This window comes from Balaenoptera acutorostrata, chromosome 15, assembly GCF_949987535.1.
Source record: "Balaenoptera acutorostrata chromosome 15, mBalAcu1.1, whole genome shotgun sequence".
NCBI lineage: Eukaryota > Metazoa > Chordata > Mammalia > Artiodactyla > Balaenopteridae > Balaenoptera > Balaenoptera acutorostrata.
The window spans coordinates 63,092,935-63,112,408 of NC_080078.1; the positions used below are offsets into that span (position 1 = coordinate 63,092,935).

The 19,474-nt window shown below is 42.1% G+C and overlaps 1 protein-coding gene across 2 annotated transcripts in view; it reads left to right on the forward strand.

Moving 5' to 3' along the window:
• The first annotated feature begins 1,718 nt into the window (after positions 1–1,718).
• TM9SF4 (transmembrane 9 superfamily member 4) overlaps positions 1,719–19,474 on the forward strand; it is a 55,677-nt gene continuing 37,921 nt past the window's right edge. The window contains exon 1 of one of the 2 annotated variants that reach the window (XM_028169300.2): positions 1,719–1,922. In XM_028169300.2, coding sequence (XP_028025101.1) covers positions 1,908–1,922 — 15 coding nt within the window. In that variant the 5' untranslated portion in view covers positions 1,719–1,907. The remainder of the gene's footprint in view (positions 1,923–19,474) is intronic. The other variant, XM_007193300.2, reaches the window with a different exon arrangement.

The following is a 19,474-nucleotide window of genomic DNA, read 5'->3' on the forward strand; positions in this document are numbered from 1 at the left end:
TTCAGGATACCTGTGTGGGTCACAAGAGTTAATAAGTGTGTGTTTCGATTATATATTGCTGCACGAGAAACTAATCCAAAATCTAAAACAACCGGGCTCAGCTGGGCAGTTTTTTTCTTCCATATAGTGTCAGATAAGGTTATGCATGTGGCTGCATTCAGTTGGCAGTTCAGCTAGGGTTAGAATGTCCATGATGACTCCATTTGTATGCCTAGTGCTCAACTAGAATTTCCAGAGTAACTTGAGGAGATGGCTGGGCCTCTCTCCCTCTCCATGTGGCTCTCCAGCTGGGTAGCCAGACATCTTTAGACCCAAGATGATGGAAGCAGAAGCTGCCAAGTCTCTTAAGGCTTAGACCCAGAACTGGCAGAGTCATCTCTACCACATTCTATTGGCTAAAGCAAATGATGTGGCCAGCCAGATTCAAAAGGAGGAGAACAAGAGTCTACCTCTTGGTGGGAGAAACAGCATGCTCATGAAAAGATGGGAAGACTTGTTGGCAGCCTTCTTTGTCTTGCAATCCACCATAGTGGTGCTTGTAGGTGGGCAACAGAGTTCAACTGCCCCCTGCCAAGAAGTAGGATTAGATAAGAGAGTCTTATGAATAGTTTTAGCATAATGTTAAATGCTGCAGCATACAACAAATGTTCAGTAAGTGATTATTATTATTAACCATTATTATTCTTTTGTCTTTTTAAAATTAATTAATTAATTTATTTTTGGCTGTGTTGGGTCTTTGCTGCTGAGCATGGGCTTTCTCTAGTTGCGGCGAGCGGGGGCTGCTCTTCGTTGTGGTGCGCAGGCTTCTCATGTTGCAGAGCACGGGCTCTAGGCGCGCGGGCTTCAGTAGTTGCCACACGCGGCATGTGGGATCTTCCCAGACCAGGGCTCGAACCCGTGTTCCCTGCATTGGCAGGTGGATTCTTAACCACTGCGCCACCAGGGAATTCCCACCATTATTATTCTTTTACAACTTTTCCTGACAGTTGCAGATAGCACTGGTACTGTATCCACCTTACAGTGATACATGGACCAAAAGAACTTTCAGGTCTCTCCCAATTTTAACACCACAACTTTTTGAGTCTCCTTTTCCAGCTACTGGAAACTGAGGCTTAGGAAGGTAGAGTGACTTGCCTCGAGTCACACACTTAGGTAACTAGCACATGGTTAAGTCCACATTCAAAGATGTTTCCCTCCACTAAAGATGCTGCTTTTACTTCATTCATTTAATAAGTAGTGTATTGTGTTGGGCACCTAACATAGGCCAGAAGGAGTATACATAAGAGTATAATGACAATTATTTATTGAATAATAGTAACATTATGTCATTGGATCCTCATCATAAACCTACGATGAAGGTATTATAATCATCCCCTCCGCATTTCACAGATGAGAATGAGGCAGAGCGAGGTTAAATAAAAGACAGGATCCTACCCACATAGGAATTATATTTTATTGGAGAGGATATAGGATAGTCAAGCAAGTAATTAAATATATAATTACAAATTATTCTGCTAATAGAGCCCTGGTACCCATCCCACTCACCCATATCAGGGGCCTCAGGTAACCCTGGCAACGGGTCTTCCTGCCAATAGTAAAAATGGAGTCCACAGAACAAGTGCGTTTACTCACACCTCTATTACCCACAATGCAGTGTCAAGAGTGGGAGGAGCAGGCTCTGCCAGGAGCTAACATGGCTCCCGTAGTTACACCATTCTCTCTTTTCACCTAATCAGCGACCTGACTCCCCACACCAAGCTACCGATCAGCAGCTAACTCTTCTTTGCCCCTCCACTCACCGCCACGAAAGGAGCGACTGAAGGCAGGCAGCACCTTGCGGAGTTAAACTCCGTAACCAGGGAAACCCTACTTCCGCTGACGTCATTACGGCGACACGTGGATCCAAGATGGCGGCTGTGATGGTGAGTGAAGGACGCTCCGGGAGCCGGAGACGGAGCGGGGCCCTCCGGGGGATCCCAGGACTTTCCGGCGTCCCATGCCTGGCCCGAGCCACCTCAGGGACCCCTAGTGCAGGCCTGAGGGACATCACTGACAGGGCTCGACTCCCCCAAACTCCCCCTCCCCGGCCTTTGCCCCGCACTCAGTCTTGTCAAGGCCCAAAGTTTTGGGGGAGGCACTGGGTCGGAGGAAAGGTCTCAGCCACCGCCTCCGTCAGTTCCTATTCTGGCTTTGGTCTCTGCATCCTGTGACTCCCATTTCCCAGTTTTCACTTTCCAGCCCTGATCTCTCTGAAGAGCCCCCAGTTATTGCCACCTTCGCTCCTCCCTCTCACGTCCAGACCCTGCTCTCTCCGCCTCCCCACTGTCTTGACCAGTCCGCGGATGCGTTCTCATCTCTGACCAACCTCCCAGCCCAAATCCTGTGTCACATCTTTTCCAGAGCCCTGTCTTCACCTCTACCCTCAGCTGTTCCCACCGCGCACTTGTCTTGACTGCCGATACCCGGAAGCATGCCTTTGCCCCCCCACCCCCGCGCCATCCTCCATCCCCAGATTCTTCCCTAATCATTTCTCTTGTCTTCTCTCAACTCTCTGCCTCTCTCATAGGGAGCTTTTATCCCACTGGTTTTCAAACTTAACTGTGCATAAGACTCGGGGTGTGTGCGGGGAGGCTTGTTAAAAATGCAGTTTCCAAAGATTCTAATTCCTTAGGGCTAGATGATGCCCAGGAATCTGCACTTTTATTAGCACTCTAGTGATTATGATCGAGGTGGTCTGTAACTACGTTTTGAAAAACACTGTACCAGCCCCGCCTGGCCCCCTCCCCTTCCCATGCCCCTACAGGGCCACACAGCTCTTTAGGATGAAGCCTGTGTGTGAATAAGGGTATGTGGATAAGCTGTGCCTGGAAAGTGGGTCAGAACTTGCTAGCTTCTGGTACAGAACGCTGGAAGTAGATCTATGAAGGGCTGGCCCTTTCTTCTTCCAGAAGCTCAGCTCACATTCTACTTGTCAAGAGACCAGAACCAAAATTGAAGTCACTTAGTCCAGAGTGATTGTCTAGGTGTTCCTGTATGTTGCTTCCTCAGCAGATAATTGCATCCTGGGAGTGCACGCAAAGGACGTTTGACTTTAGTAAAGGAAAATTGTTGTTTAAATTCTTTGGTGTTGATTTTCTCCAAACAAGGGTAGGTTATTGGCTGATAACAAATTTCCCTCCTTCTGTTAACCAACTGATAAATTATCCTTTTTGTTTAATAAAGGGATTCCTTGTTTAGAACCTCAGAGGTCAGGTAAAAGTCTTCACAGTCTTGCCTGATTTTTGTGGTCTGAGACCACAGAAAAAAATCCCAAAAGTGGTATGTTGAAACCCATTCTTTTTCTGGACCACATTCAGAACAAGGATGGCGTAAGAACTTAACAGAAAAGTCACACCCTCTTTTGCCATAGGGAAAAGTTCAATAAAGTGGCATTTATAGCATTGTACTGGGAACTTCCTGCCCTGTCCTGAGGTTTTTAAGAGGTAATAAGTTAACATATTTCTGGTACACATTTATTTAATCAACAAATATGAGGGCCTGCTCTGTGCCAAGACCTAGGGATGTTCTGGTGAATTAGAGGGTCAAGGTCCCTACCCTCGTGGAGCCTTTCTACTCTGAGGAGACAGGCAGTGAGTAAGTAAACAAATACATGAACAAGGTAATGTCAGTTAGTAGTAAGTGCTATGAAGACGGCAAGGTGAAGTGGTAGTGATTGGGGTTGACAGGGTGATGCACCTGCTTTGCATTAAGTGGTCAGAGAAGTCTTCTCAGAGAAAGTGACATGAGTTGAGACCTGATTGACAAGAAGGAACTAGCAATGCAAAGAGTGTTCCAGGTAAAGGAGATGGCAAGCGTAAAGGGCCAAGGTGGGAAAGAGTATGTTTGAGGAACACAGAAGGCTGGAGGGACTGAAATGTGGTGAGGAGTCAGGGTGTGGTGCAGAGAATGATACAAGATGAAATGGGAGAGAGGCAGGAAGAGCTGTGTTTCTAGAAGCATGCCTATTATTGTGGTGGGTTGTAGTCTACAGTTTGTAGTCTGTGGACTGCGTTTTGAAAGACTGTTCTGTTAGGTGCTTCCCCTTCCCATCCTCTCCAGAACGTTACATTAAGGGAGCGGGCTTGTTCTCAGTCTGCAGAGAAACAATGGAAAGGAGTTTGGATTTTATTCTAAGCACAGTGGAAAGCGCAGTGATTTCGTGTGTGTTGTGTCACCTGGGAGTGTCATCCTGTGCTTTCATGGTGAATACTGTAACTGGTTTCAAGAAACTGAGGATGTAATGTATACAGTGACCCACAGAGGCCATTTTAAAGAGTGCACATGAGAAACTTCACGTTTGATGCAATAGTGAAAAGGCATGGAAGCAAGTTTATTACAGGGAGATATGTGTGACAGGCAGAGTGGGCAGATGGACTTGAGCTTGGTCCGTGTTAAGCACTTTATTACACGGAAGTCAGAACAGTCCCCACACCCTCGTACACATAGGTTGTTGCACAGCTGTCGGGAATGGAAGTGTGTGGATCTGCTTTGGAGTACATGGGTTTTGAGGCAAGTCATACAGCGAAAGAGGAAGTGAGCTAATAGATTCAGTGACCGTGGGAACATGCTGGGTTTTGGTTTATTCTTTTGTTTTGAAAGTTAGGGTTGTGGACGCAAGTTTCAAGTGGTATTTCTGTGTTTTTCCCCCTTCCCCTCCTTAGTGATTGGTTCTTCTTCCCCGGGGGTTGGCTGCCACCTCCCAGGTCTGTGTTAGCACAATGGGTGTTTCCTGAACTTCCTGCAGCATAGGAGTAGATGGCTGGTGTAAACTGAAGTTCTCTCTAGTTTTCCTGCCTTCCTCCTGCCCTGGATTTAGATGACTCTATAAAGTTACAGGATACTGAGTTGATCTAGCTGGGTCTGAGGTGAGAAGCAGGCTCATATCTCACTCCTTATGGAACTCTTGAGCATATGGAATATGCTTTGGGGAATATTATTTTCATGGAACTTGGGAAATGTCCATTGAGTGCATTTCTAGGCATCTCAGGAGTCTAGAAACCTCCATTTGGAGAATAAAACTCTGTGTATTTCTCTCACATAATCATTGTTTATACTGTTTTGGGTTTTATCTTTCTCCCTTTTTATTGGATTATAATTCATATACCATGAAATTCACCCTTTTAAAGTTTATAGTTCAGTGGTTTTTAGTATATTGACAAAGTTGTGCAACCTTCACTGCTATCTCCTTCCAGAACATTTTCATCACCCCATAAAGGAACCCATTAGCAGCCACTTCCCACTCCCCCCTTCCCCCCAGTCCCTGGCAACCACTAATATACTTTCTGTCTGTAGAGATTTTTCTTTTCTGGACATTTCATATAAATGGAATCAAACAATATGTGGTGTTTTGTATCTGACTTTTTTTTTTTTTAACATGGCATAATGTTTTCAAATGTCATCCATGTTGTAGCATGTATCAATATTTCATTCCTTTTTATGGTCAAGTAATATTCCATTGTATGGATAGACCTCGTTTTGTTTATCCTTTCATCTGTTGATGGACTTTGGGATCGTTTCCACTTTTTGGCTGTTACGAATAACGCTGGTATGAACATTTTGTGTACAAGTTTTTGCGTGAACATAGGTTCTCAGTTTTCTTGGGTATATATCTAGGAGTGGAATTGCCGGGTCAGTTCTCACTGTTTGAGGTTACTTGGGTTTGATCCAGTCCAGAGGCAGAGGAATGGCCTGAATGACCTCAGGGTTCCTTTGAGCAGATGGAAGCAGTGCTAGCCAGTTCCCCCCCGCCCCCCGTTCCGCCCCGCACCGACCCCCCAACCCAGTCAGAAGCACAGGAACCGTTTTTAGTGATGGAATCTGGATGATAGAGGCCTGGAACAAGAGGCAGGAGGCCCGGACTCTGCTAGCAGTCCTGTGTGTGGCAAGTTGCTGTCTCCCCTGGGCCTCACATGTGGGTGGGCATCAGCCCATTGAGGAAGGAGCACTGGAGCAGGAGTCAGCAGCTGGAGCTTAGTCCCAGCACTGCCACTGATCGACCGTGTAGCCTGGGGCAGATTATTTTGGCTTTATTGGTTTGTTTCAACACATGTCATATGTGAAATTTAGAGTTAGACTTGAGGATTTCTAAATTCTTGGTTGAAAATTTTGTGGTTTACAGTACTTGTATTTCAGGTGATTTTTGCTGATATGCCTATAAAATCAGATTGATTTTTTTTTTCATGACCATAATCCCTGCAGTCTTCCCAAGCGGCTGTCTGTTGGTTGTGTTGTCTGATCTCTCGAGTTGCTCCACCTGGCACATGTTCTGCAGGAGTCACTACGTCCTTGGAGCTGAGGCGCCGACACCAGGCCTTGGTACAAATGGGTTTCTCTGAGGAATCCCTTTAAAGGAGTGCCCTTAATCCCCTCAGGAAGTCCAGAGAAGCCAGAGATGGCATTAAGTTGCCTCTTGGTTTCTCTTTTACAACTTGGACAAAAGTTCCCCTTTGATCTCAGCATTAAAGAAGCAGGTCACAGAATGTTGGAGAAGGTTGAGTTTTGATCTCTGGGCACTGGCAGGAAGGTGGGAAGGACCCAGGATGAACAGGGCCATCTGGCCGTAGACGAATGTTAGGAGCCACCTACCACCCCAAACCTGCTTTGATCCCTGAACCATTTGCTGACACTGGTATTTCCCAAGTGGGGCACGGCTGGGGACACCCGCGACTTCTTGGTTCCGTCTCATTCCTCTTCATTGCTTCCTTCTCTGCCCCCTACCATGATTTCTCACCTATGCCCGAGCATTAAACTGACAGACCTCCCAGGGTTTGAAGCCTGAAGGTTTTGTATTCAGAGGGTATGCTAAATGCTACTAGCAGTTCTTAAAAAACAAAATCAAATCACAAATTGGAGCTGAATTCATAAGCCAGTTTAGAAGGGAGTCTGGGTGCCCTGGCAAGTCACTTAACGTCTTTGGGCCTCAGTTTCTAATGAAGTAGATCAGATGCTATAAATTGACAGTTTATGGACCGCATCTTCACGTGGATTTGACTGGGGTGGTGGGGGTGGAGGACGGAGATTGGCAGGCACAGGACTTCAAATTTTTTCTAATTAGTTGCCAATATTTAATAGGGAGATTTCACATTACAAAAACTCTCAATTTTCATTTTTTCTTGAAAATTTGGGCCGAAGTTCCCCGTCAGGAGCATTCCCCATGCAGGACCCGGTTTGTCATTTTCTCTTCCACTCCCTCGTGTCCTGTTCCTCCGCAACTTCCCCGTTTAGGTAACTTGCCTGGTCCTTCTAGGCGGTTGAACTTGCAACCCCTGAATGAGGTGGTCTCTATAAAATTTTTCCTATTTTGACATTCTGATTCAAAAGCAATATTAAAAGGTTGTGGTAGTCCCCTATGTTACCTAACTTTGAGGGGGAAATTTCTGCTCACAAGATACATTTCAGTTGATAAACCATAGGCTCATCCATTATTCCGTCTAATCCTTACAAAAGCCCATTTTACAAATGAAGAAACTAAGGCTTGGTCTAAGGACCTGGGCTAGAATCTGACACTCTGATTGGTTTTATGACTTTGGGCAAACTATTTGCTTCTTTAAACCTGTTACTTTAAAAACATTTTTTTTAATTGTGGTAAAATAGACATAACATAAAATTTATCATTTTAGCTATTTTAAGTGTACAGTGGCATTAAGTACATTCACATTATTGTGCAACTATCACCACCATCCATCTTCAAAACTTTTTCATCTGAATCGGTTTCCTTATTTTTAAAATGAGGATGATACTCTCCTCAAAGGATTGTTGTGATGATTAAATGAAATATGAGATGAACATGCATAGTGCAAAGAGAGCTCTCTGTAACTTTCCTACTCCAAGGTTTGAAGTCTTTAGGAGATAAACCATCTAAGCCTATTGCTTGCGCTAACTGAGAGTCCTTTTACAGATACCCAGGGGGAGAGAGAAGGTCAGTGCATTTTTTATGTTTTATTTCTGCACTTGCTAGCCTCAAGGTTTGGGTCTGGTTGTCTTTTGCTTGGTGAGGGTAGTTACTAGTTTCACCTGGACTTCCACAGCCTGCTGTGGATTGTTCCCTACCCCCAAAGAACAGTTTTGAGTCTTTTTGTGTGTCTCTGCTCAACAGCTATTCTGTGTCTTTGGGCTCTGAAATAAAGGCTACATTTCAGTCTCCTGTGGCTAATTTGGTTCTGGTTTGGTTTTTTTGCTTGTGTGATTGTTTTGGTTCATTTGTTTGTTTGTTTTTCTTCCTGAGGTCTTTAGCTCCATGGTGGCTGCTTGGTAAGTGGTCTTTGGCTGTCATTAGCTGTCCTTCATGTGTGGTTGCATTCTTACGGAGCTTTAACTGATTAGGTAACTGATTTCAGTTAACTGTTGGCAAACTGTGCCCCAAAGCCTTTTTCTTTTTCTTTTTCTTTGTTCTTCGAAGCCCTGGGGAGCAGTTACTGAGTGATGTTAAAATGGTGACTGTGTCTTTGAAAAGGAAAAAGAAGAATCTAGCTTACTCTTAAGGGAAGGTGCTGCTTTTGCAGCAGGAAAGGCATGGAATAGAAACCAGGAAGGCTGTTCAGATTGGCCAGACTATCGCTAGGTGATGCTGTTTATGGGAAAGACGACTGTAAGGCAGAGGGCTCCAGAAAACAAAAGGTTAACTTCTGCCCACAGAGAAATATGAGTGAATGAAATAATTTTCAGTTCTCAGGGGAAACTTCCTATTTTCTTTGGAAGAAGTTAATTGTTCATACCTTTCAAACTGGGTGGTGCAAATTTGGGCGGGGGGTGAGGGGTAATTTTTGGTCTTAGTAGTCCTTCATTGGGCTGTTGTTTAGGAGAATATTTTCTGCGTGCCCAGCCCCCAAGAATAAAGTAGATAGGGAGGGCAAGACCTTGATTCTTAGGCCTCTCGAGCTTTATAACTTTTCAGGTCACCCATATCTTTGCCAGTGATAGGGTGTTATATTACAGCACAGGGGCTTCTAGATTGCCATCACCTTGTTCCTTGACATGCTGCCTTTGCAGTCTTGTGACTTGGAAACCAAGTAAAGCAAAACAATGTTGAATGGACTGGTTCACCTCTCCTAGGACTCTGCTCCTTTCATGGCTCTGAACGTGCAGCAGATGTTTCCTAAACACTTAATTGGCTTTTCAAACTGAACCTCATGTGAGAGTTTCTGTGGTGATCAATTAAAAATTAAAAGAAGATATAAAGGAATTTCCCAAGAAGCAGGTACTTTGCTTCTTCCTAATTTCCTTACAGAAGTGAAATATGGGTCAAACATCCTCTATGAGGCTGTCAGGGCTACAGAGGTAATTAAGTCAGATAATCACAAAAGTTGGAATGGGATCCAGTACAGGGGTCTTTATCAAGGGCCCGTGAACTTCTAGGTCCTTTGATCCTCTTGGAATCATACGTCAGATTCTGCATTTTGGAGTTTTTTTCTGGGAGCAGCGTCTATAGCTTTTTTAAGATTCTTAGGGGGATTTGCAACACTTCACCAAGATTAAGAATTACTGATCTGGTCTGGTTACCCACACACCTGGCTCCAGAATCTCCTCTGCATCATTCTTACCTTGTAGCTCCCATTTTCTGCACATCTTCGGGGGAACTTGCCCAAGTATTTTCAGAGGCAGCCTTCCCCTTCTTAAAGTGTCAATGTATTTATTTTGAATATAGGTAATCCATATACGTGGGAAAAAGTATGAAAGCTATAAATGAAAAGAAAGTCACTCAGCTACCCCACCATCTATTCATCAGTCTTTGATTTTTAAAAAAATGTTTCTCCAGAACACCTTTATGCACATAAAACATCTATTTTTAAAAGCCTTTTGTTATAAAAATTTTCCAACATACACAAAAGTAGAAGAAATAGTATAAAGAACCTCTATAACCCATTACCCAACTTCAACAATTACTATTATATTGCCAAACTTGTTTTGTCTATACCTCCCCCTAGCTGATTTTTTTTTCCTTCAGGTTTATGAAGGTATCATTTAACACCATAAAATTACCCATTTTAAGTGTACAGTTCAATAATTTTTCATATAGACTTATACAACCATCTTCATAATGACACAAAGTTTTAGACATTTCTGTCACCCCAACAAATTCCCTTACAGTCAAGGGATTGACACTTGCAGCCAATAATCCCTGTTCCTACAGCCAGCCAACCACTGATCTGCTTTCTGTCTCTATAGATTTGCGTTTTCTGTCTCTATAGATTTGCCTTTTCTGGGAATTCATGTAAGTGAAATCATGTAGTACATAGACTTTCACATCTGGCTTCTACCTAGCATAATGTTTTTGAGGTTCATCCATGTTGTAACATGAATTGGTAGTTTTTATTGCTGAATAGTATTCCATTGTACAGCTATACTACATTTTGTTTATCCATTCACCAATTGATGGGTGTTTGGGTTGTTTCCAATTTTGGACTATTGTGATCAAAGCTGTTAGGAATGTTCATGTGCAAGTCATTGTATGGACGTATATTTCCTTTTCTTTTGGGTAAATGCCTAGGATTGGAATTACTGGATAGTATGGTAAGTTTATGTTTAACTATTTAAAGATACTGCCAAACTTTATATATTCTGGATGCAAGTCCCCTATCAGATATGTGATTTACAAAGGTTTTTCCCCTAGTCTGTGGCCTGTTTTTCATTTTCTTAATGATATCTTTTGAAGTATAAAAGTCTTAGATTTAGATGAAATTCAATTTATCAATTTTTTAAAATATAGATTGTGCTTTTGGTGTTGTATCTAAGACACCTTTGCCTAACCCAGGGGCACAGAGATTTTCTCCTAGAAGTTTTATCATTTTAGCTTTTCTATTTAGGTCTATGATCTATTTTTAGTTAATTTTTGTATATGATGTGAGGTTCCTTTTGCACTGTCCAGGTACCATTTGTTGAAAGGACTATCCTTTCCCTATTGAATTGCTTTGGCAACTTTGTTGAGAGTCAATTTACTGTAAATGCAAAGATTTATCTCTAGACTTTTAATTTTGTTCCATTGGGGTTTTTGTTTTGTTTTGTTTTGTTTTTTATTTATTTAATTTATTTATTTTATTTTTGGCTGTGTTGGGTCTTCGTCACTGTGCACAGGCTTTCTCTAGTTGCGGGGAGCAGGGGCTACTCATTGTTGCGGTGCACAGGCTTCTCATTGCAGTAGCTTCTCTTGTTGTGGAGCACAGGCTCTAGGCACGTGGGCTTCAGTAGTTGTGGCTCGCGGGCTCTAGAGCACAGGCTCAGTAGTTGTGGCGCACGGGCTTAGTTACTTCGCGCCATGTGGGATCTTCCTGGACCAGGGCTCAAACCAGTGTCCCCTGCATTGGCAGGCGGATTCTTAACCACTGCACCACCAGGGAAGTCCATGTTCCATTGGGTTTTATGCTTATCCTTACCACACTGTCTTGATTACTGTAGCTTTATAATTGCTTAGAAATTGTTAGTATAAATCCTCTAGTTTTGTTCTTTTTTGAAGTTGTTTTGGATATTCTGGGTCCTTTGTGCTTCCAGGTAAATTTTAGGGTCAACTTGTCAGTTTCAACAAAAAAGCCTGCTGGGATTTTGATAGGGATTGCACTGAATCTATAGATTAGTCCGGGGAGAATTGCCATCCTAACAATATTGTCTTCCAATCCAGTATGGAATGTCTCTCCAATTGTTTAGATCTTCTTTTGTTTTTCTTAGCAATGTTGTGTAATTTTCAGTGTACAAGTCCTTTTTGAAAACTTATTTCTAAATATTTTATTCTTTTTGAAGCTACTGTATGTAGATGGAGCTATTTTCTTTCTTTTTTTTTCTTTTTTTTTGGCCGCACCGTGCAGCATGCGGAATCTTAGTTCCCTGACCAGGGATCAAACCTGGTCCAGTAGTTAAGACTGCCAGGGAAATCCCTGGAATAGTTTCTTAATTTTATTTTTGGATTGTTCGTTGTTAATGTCTAAAAATACAATTAATTTTTATGTATTGATCTTGTAGTCTGTGACCTGGCTCAACTTGTTTATTAGTTGTAGTTGTTGTTTTGTGGATTTCTTAGGATTTTCTAGATACAAGATATGTGATCTGCAAATAAAAGCACTTTTACTTTTTCCTTTTAATCTGGATGACTTTAATTATTAGCTTTAGTGCACATTATTTGCATTTATAGAACAATGTTGAATAGAAATGGCAAAAGTGGACATCCTTGCCTTGTTCCCCTTCTTAGGGGGAAGCATTCAGTCTTTCATCATCAAGTATGATGTTGGCCGTGGGTTTTTCAAAGCTACCATTTATCTGATTGAGGAAGTTCTTTTTTATTCCTCGTTTGTTGAGAGTTTTTATCACGAATGTGTGTTGGATTTTGTCAAGTGCATTTTCTGCATCAGTTGTGATTATTGTATAGTTTTTGTCCTTTATTCTATTTATATGGTGTATTACATTATTTGATTTTCAGATATTAAGCCAACCTTGCATTCCTGGGCTAAACCCCACTTGGCCATGATGTGTAAACCTTTTTATATGTTGCTGGATTCAATTTACTAATATTTTGTGAAGGATTTTTCTGTCTGTGTTCCTGAGGAATATTTGTAGTTTCCTTTTCTTGTGATGTCTTTGGCTTTGGTACATTCTTTTAAAAAATTTATTTAGACAAATGAGATTATGCTATACATACACTGCTGTGCATCTTACTTTTTTTTTCTACTTAATATCTTATGTTGGCAGTCTTTCAATAATAATTCTACCTTCCATTTAAGTATATATTGTGCTAAATTGCCCTCCCCAAATTTACCTATATCTAGTGTATTCAGATTTTTTTTAAACTTTGTGACTCTGAAAGGTAAAAAAGATGTCATTATTTTCATTTACAGTTTTTAGATTATGAATGATGTTGAGCATCTTTTTGTGTCTGACCATTTGAACCTTTTTCTTTTTAACTGCCCATTCTTATCCTTGTGGGTTATTTGTCCTTTATTGGTTTGTAAGAGCTCTTGGTGTAGTGAAGAAATTAGTCCTTTGTCAGGTGTGTGGGAAATATTTTTATTCAAATTGTCTTTTTCTTTTTCTATGGGGATTTTTTTTTCATTTTCTTCCTTCTTCCTTTATATTCTTTTTCTTAATAGCTTCTGGATTTTGTTTTCTTCTTAGAAAACTTTCCATGTCAAGATTGTTTAAAAGTATAGCTATATTTTCTTCTAATACTGCTCTTATTTCAGTTTGTACGTTGAAGTCTTTTCTGTCTTCTCCAATACCAGTTTGGATAGCTCTGTATTTTAATATTTAGTAGAACTAGTATGCCTTCATTATTTTTCTTTTCAAAATAATCCTGAAGTAAAGGATAAGTGTGAAACTGACTAGAGTGATTTGTTTATTGGTAGAAAAACATTGAATTGGGGGAGGGACAAGGAAGACAAAGTATTGGAGAGGAAAAGAATTAGAGAGGGAGGGTAAAGGGAGACGAAAAGCAATTAATCTGTGCCATCAAGTTCTTTGGATACCTCAAATCATGACCTAAAATTATCTCTGAGTATGGCTCCCACAGTGGGGACAAACTTCTGATCACTCAGCTCTGCCAGGTTTGGGACAGCTGGACTTCCTTTACTCTGCAGATAATTTGCTGTGTGAACACGTCACTTCCCCTCTCTGGCCTCCTGGATTACTTGACCCTGAGGTTCTTCAAAAGATGTCTTTTTTTTTTTTTTTTTTTTTAATTATTTATTTATTTATTTATTTATTTATGGCTGTGTTGGGTCTTCGTTTCTGTGCGAAGGCTTTCTCCAGTTGTGGCAAGTGGGGGCCACTCTTCATCGCGGTGCGCAGGCCTCTCACTATCGCGGTCTCTCTTGTTGTGGAGCACAGGCTCCAGACGCGCAGGCTCAGTAGTTGTGGCTCACGGGCCTAGCTGCTCCGCGGCATGTGGGATCTTCCCAGACCAGGGCTCGAACCCGTGTCCTCTGCATTGGCAGGCAGATTCTCAACCACTGCGCCACCAGGGAAGCCCTGTCTTTTTTTTAAATAAATTTATTTATTTATTTATTTATTTTTGGCTGCGTTCGGTCTTCGTTGCTGCACGGGCTTTCTCTAGTTGTGGTGAGCGGGGGCTACTCTTCGTGGCGGTGCATGGGCTTCTCATCGCGGTGGCTTCTCTGGTTGCAGAGCACGGGCTCTAGGCACACGGGCTTCAGTAGTTGTGGCACGTGGGCTCAGTCATTGTGGCTCGTGGGCTCTAGAGCACAGGCTCAGTAGCTGTGGCGCACGGGCTTAGTTGCTCTGTGGCATGTGGGGTCCTCCTGGACTAGGGCTTGAACCCATGTCCCCTCCATTGGCAGGCAGATTTTTAACCGCTGCGCCACCAGGGAAGTCCCAAAAGATGTCTTTATGGAACCCAACTCTGGGTGGAACTTTGCCTTGTTTTGTTCAACCTTTAGGTTGCTTGGGTTGATGGAATGTCCCATATTTTCAAGGGAATCATGAATTTCTTGAGTTTCACGGGAGGTAATAAGGCTTCTGGTTCACTCTCCTCACTAGGGTAGGGATATCCCCTTTCACCTCCTTCCTTGGTCACCTCCTTCTCTCTGATTTGCTCATGGTTATGGCCATTTCCTTAGCTAGATAACTCTCTTGTTGGAAGTTTCCTTAGATTGAGCATACATCTCCCTCCTTGCAGTGTACTCATTGGTCCTGCCTTCCAGTGCAACCCAGAGCAAAGCCACTCTGCCTTATCAAGCACACACTATGTGTACTTTACTTAATCCTTACCACCATCATCACTCAACGGCCCTGCCATGAGTTTAGTATTATTTTACTATTTTCTCATTACAAATAAGAAACCGGAGACTCAAAGAGTTTAAAAAACTTGCCCAAAGTCACACAGCTAGGAAGTGGTGGGTCAGGACTTTGAATTCATATCTGTATGGCCCCCCAAAACCTGTGCTTTTTCCACTACACCAGTGGTTCTCAAAGTGTGATCCCAAGACAAGGCCAGCAGTACCAGCATCTCCTGTGAACTTGTTAGAAGTGCAGATTCTCAGGCCCTGTTCCAGAGCTACTGAAAGAGACATTCTGGGGGGTTAGACCAGGAATCTGTTTTAATAATCCCTCCTGGTGATTTCCTTGCCTGTTCAAGTTTCAGAGCCACTGCCTCCCATTCTGCTTCCCCACCTGGCTGCTGCTTCTGTTCATAGCTGACCAAGAATTTATAGGTGACTTCTCTAGGGCTGGATATTACTATGTCTCTGGAGCAGAAATGTGCTTCACACACACACCTTTCCCCCGAACACATACGCACACGTCCTCGGTAACCAGAGTCATTTTTAAAACTGCAGATATGATGTATCTCTTTCCTACTTAAAGTTCTTTAGTGTCTCCCCAATGCACTAAGGAGAAAGCCCAAACTCCTCAGTGTGTTTTTTGTGTGATGTATCCCTTACCCATTTTCCAGTCTCCTGTCTACACAGACCTATTCATGCTTGCTACTCACATGAACTAGAAATGTTGTCATCACCTGGGAGCTTGTTAGAAATACAGAATCTCAGGCCCCACCCCAGACCTGCTGAATCAGACTCTGCATTTTAATAAGCCCTCCAGGTGATCTGTATGCACATTAAAGTTTGAGAAGCACCAGCCTACACCTCACCTGCCATAAACTCCTTATGGTTGCCCCCAGGCCCTTGTGCCTGTGTTTTGCTCTTTCTGGAACACTTCTCTCTTCCCTCTCCTTTCCCTTCAGGCCCTGGAGTAGGCTTGAGTTCTTAGATCTGCACCCCATCCCTCTAAGACTGGGCTTGTTGCTGCTCCTTTGTACTTCTTAGCCTCTTAACTGATAGGTTAAGAGACTAGGCCCTCCCTAGCATCTGGGACCTAGTGTTGCCATTGGCTGATGACTTGTCTCTGTCCGCCAACTGGCTGAAAGCTCCTCGTGGGTGTGCATTCTGTGAGACTGGCACAGTGCCTGACATATAGTAGGTGTTCAATGTAGTGAGCTGATTTCTGTCCTGGTTAGAGCATGGGCCTTGGAGTCAGACTGCTTGGGTATAAATTCTGACTCAGCTAGTGTTATACCGCCTCTCTGAGCCTCAATTTCCTCATCTCTGAAATGAGAATAGTAAGAGTCTCTATCTCATAGGATTGTTGTCAAGATTAATTGGGTTATTGCATGAAAAGAACCTGGAAGTGTGCCTGGCACATAATCAGTATCCAGTAAATGTTAGCTGCCATTGTTATCGATATCACCATTACATGCTTATCATCTTTTAATGCAACTCACCTGCCTGAAAAGAGCATACCTGTTCCTGTACATTCTGATCTTGGGCAAGTTATATCATCTCAGGGTCTCAGGTTAATTGGCAATCATCTGGGAAATGGTGATAGAAATCCCCAGGTAGTTGTAGTTGCCTGAATCGTGTTTGTAAAGTGCTTAGCACAAAGCAGGACTTGGTAAATGGAAGGAAGGGACTGTTTGTGCCACAGTGCCTTGTACTTACTTTTAGGTGCTCAGTGACTCTGTGGCTTCTTGTTACTTTTTAATGTTGTTTTTCTGCCAGGGTGAGTATTTTCTTTGTTGTTATGTCTTTTTGTTTGTTTGTTTTTTGTGACTACTTGCTCCATTGGTTTGAGACTTTGGAACAAAAGGGTATTGAAGTCTTTCAGGATTTGCTTTTCATTCCTCTGCAACCTGAGCTCTCATGGAGCCCTTGAGTTCCCCAGGGCAGTGTCTCTCTGCTAAGATTGGAGGATTCTGTTTCAAAAGAACTGGAGTAACTTCTTAGATTTAATTGTCTTGATAACCATAAAAGATTGTAATCCTCTGCCCTGGCTTCACATCACATATCAGATAAGGCAAAAAAGTCTGGACTCTGGCTTCCTAGGAAGGGAAATTTAGAACACATATATATTTTTAAAAATTTTATTGAAGTATAGTTGATTTACAATGTGTTAATTTCTGCTGTACAGCAAAGTGATTCAGTTATACATATATATATATTCTTTTTCATATTCTTTTCCATTATGGTTTAACACAGGATATTGAATATAGTTTCCTGTGCTATACAATAGGACCTTGTTGTTTATTCATCATATATATAATGCTTTGCACCTGCTAATCCCAACTTCCCAATCCTTCCCTCCCCCACCCTGCCTCCCCCTTGGCAACCACAAGTCTGTTCTCTATATCTGTGTGGAGTCTGCTTCTGTTTTGTAGATAGGTTCATTTGTGTCGTATTTTAGATTCCACATATAAGTGATATCATACAGTATATGTCTTTCTCTTTTTGACTTACTTCGCTTAGTATGATAATCTCTAGATCCATCCATGTTGCTGCAAATGGCATTATTTCATTCTTTATTTTGGCTGGGTAATATTCCATTGTATATATATGTGTGTGTGTGTGTGTGTGTGTGTATACACAGACACACACACGTATGTATTTACCACATCTTCTTTATCCATTCATCAGTCAATGGACATTTAGGTTGCTTCCATGTCTTGGCTATTGTAAATAGTGCTGCTGTGAACATAGGGGTGCATGGATCTTTTCAAATTATAGTTTCGTCTGGATATATGCCCAGGAGTGGGATTGATGGATCATATGGCAGCTCTACTTTTAGTTTTGTGAGGAACCTCCATACTGTTTTCCATAGTGGCTGCACCAGTTTTCATTCCCACCAGCAGTGTAGGAGGTAGAACACATATATTTTTGATAAGCAAGAAATACTGATGTTAACTGTGGGCTTTTCATTCGTGGCCTTTATTGCATTGAGATAAGTTCCTTTCATACTTATTTTTTTTGAGAATTTAAATCACGAATGGATTTTTTTTTTTTTTGCCTGCATTGGGCCTTCGTTGTGCGCAGGCTTTCTCTAGTTGGCGAGCGGGGGATACTCTTCATTGCAGTGTGCGGGCTTCTCATAGCAGCTGCTTCTCTTGTTGTGGAGCATGGGCTCTAGGCGTGCGGGCTTCAGTAGTCGTGGAGCGCGGGCTCAGTAGTTGTGGCTCGCAGGCTGTAGAGCGCAGGCTCAGGAGTTGTGGCACATGGGCTTAGTTGCTCCGTGGCACGTGGGATCTTCCTGGACCAGGGCTCAAACCCGTGTTCCCTGCATTGGCAGGTGGATTCTTAATCACTGCTCCACGAGGGAAGTCCATGAATGGATGTTGAACTTTGTTAAATGCTTTTTCTGTGTCTATTGAAAAGATTATGTGATTTTTTTCTTTCGTTTTGTTAATGTAGTTTATCACATTGATTGATTTGCATTTGTTGAACCATCCTTGTATCACAGGGATAAATCCCACTTGATCTTGGTGTATGCTCCTTTTAGCAAGATGTTAAATTCAATTTGCTGGTATTTTATTGACAATTTTTGCATCTGTGTTCATCAAGGATATTAGCCTATAGTTTTCTTTTCTTGTGGTATCTTTGTCTGATTTTGGTATCAGGGTGATGCTGGCCTCATAAAATGAGTTTGGAAGTGTTCCCTCTTGTATTTTTGAAAGAGTTTAAGTATTGGTATTAACTCTTCTTTGAATGTTTGTTAGAATTTACCTTTAAAGCTATCTAGTCCTGGACTTTTCTTTGTTGGGAGGTTTTTGATTACTGATTCAGTCTCCTTTTTATTCAATTTGTTGACCTATAATTGTTCACAATAGACCCTTATGATCCTTTTTGTTTCTTAGGCATCTGTTGTAATGTCTACTCTTTTTTTTTTTTTTAATTTTTATTTATTTATTTATTTATTTTTGGCTGTATTGGGTCTTCGTTTCTTTATGAGGGCTTTCTCTAGTTGTGGCAAGCGGGGGCCACTCTTCATCGCGGTGCACGGGCCTCTCACTATCGTGGCCTCTCTTGTTGCGGAGCACAGGCTCCAGATGCGCAGGCTCAGTAATTGTGGCTCATGGGCCCAGTTGCTCCGCGGCATGTGGGATCTTCCCAGACCAGGGCTCGAACCCGTGTCCCCTGCATTGGCAGGCAGATTCTCAGCCACTGCGCCACCAGGGAAGCCCAATAATGTCTACTCTTTTATTTCTGATTTTATTTATTTGAGTCTTTTTCTCCTTAGGGTTGCTAAGGGCTTGTCAGTATTTTCAAAAAACCAACACAGTTCTGGGTTTTTTTTCCTATTTTTTAACATTCTCTTTTCAATTTATTTCTGCTCTAATCTTATTATTTCCTTACTTCTGCTAACTTGGGCTTAGTTTGTTCTTTTTCTGGTCCCTTGAGATGTAAGGTTGGGTTGTTAGTTTGAGGTTTTTTTTTTTTAATGTAGGCATTTATCACTATAAACTTCCTTCTTAGTACTGCTTTTGTTGCATTTCGTAAATTTTGGCATTTTGTATTTTTATTTTCTTTTGTTTAATGTACCTTTAAAATTCTTGTTCAACTTCCTCTTTGATCTAAGAGGATGTTGTTTAGTTTTCACCTGTTTGCAGATTTTCCCATTTTCTACTGTCATTGAGTTCTAGTTTCATTCCTTTGTGGTCAGAAAAGATACATGG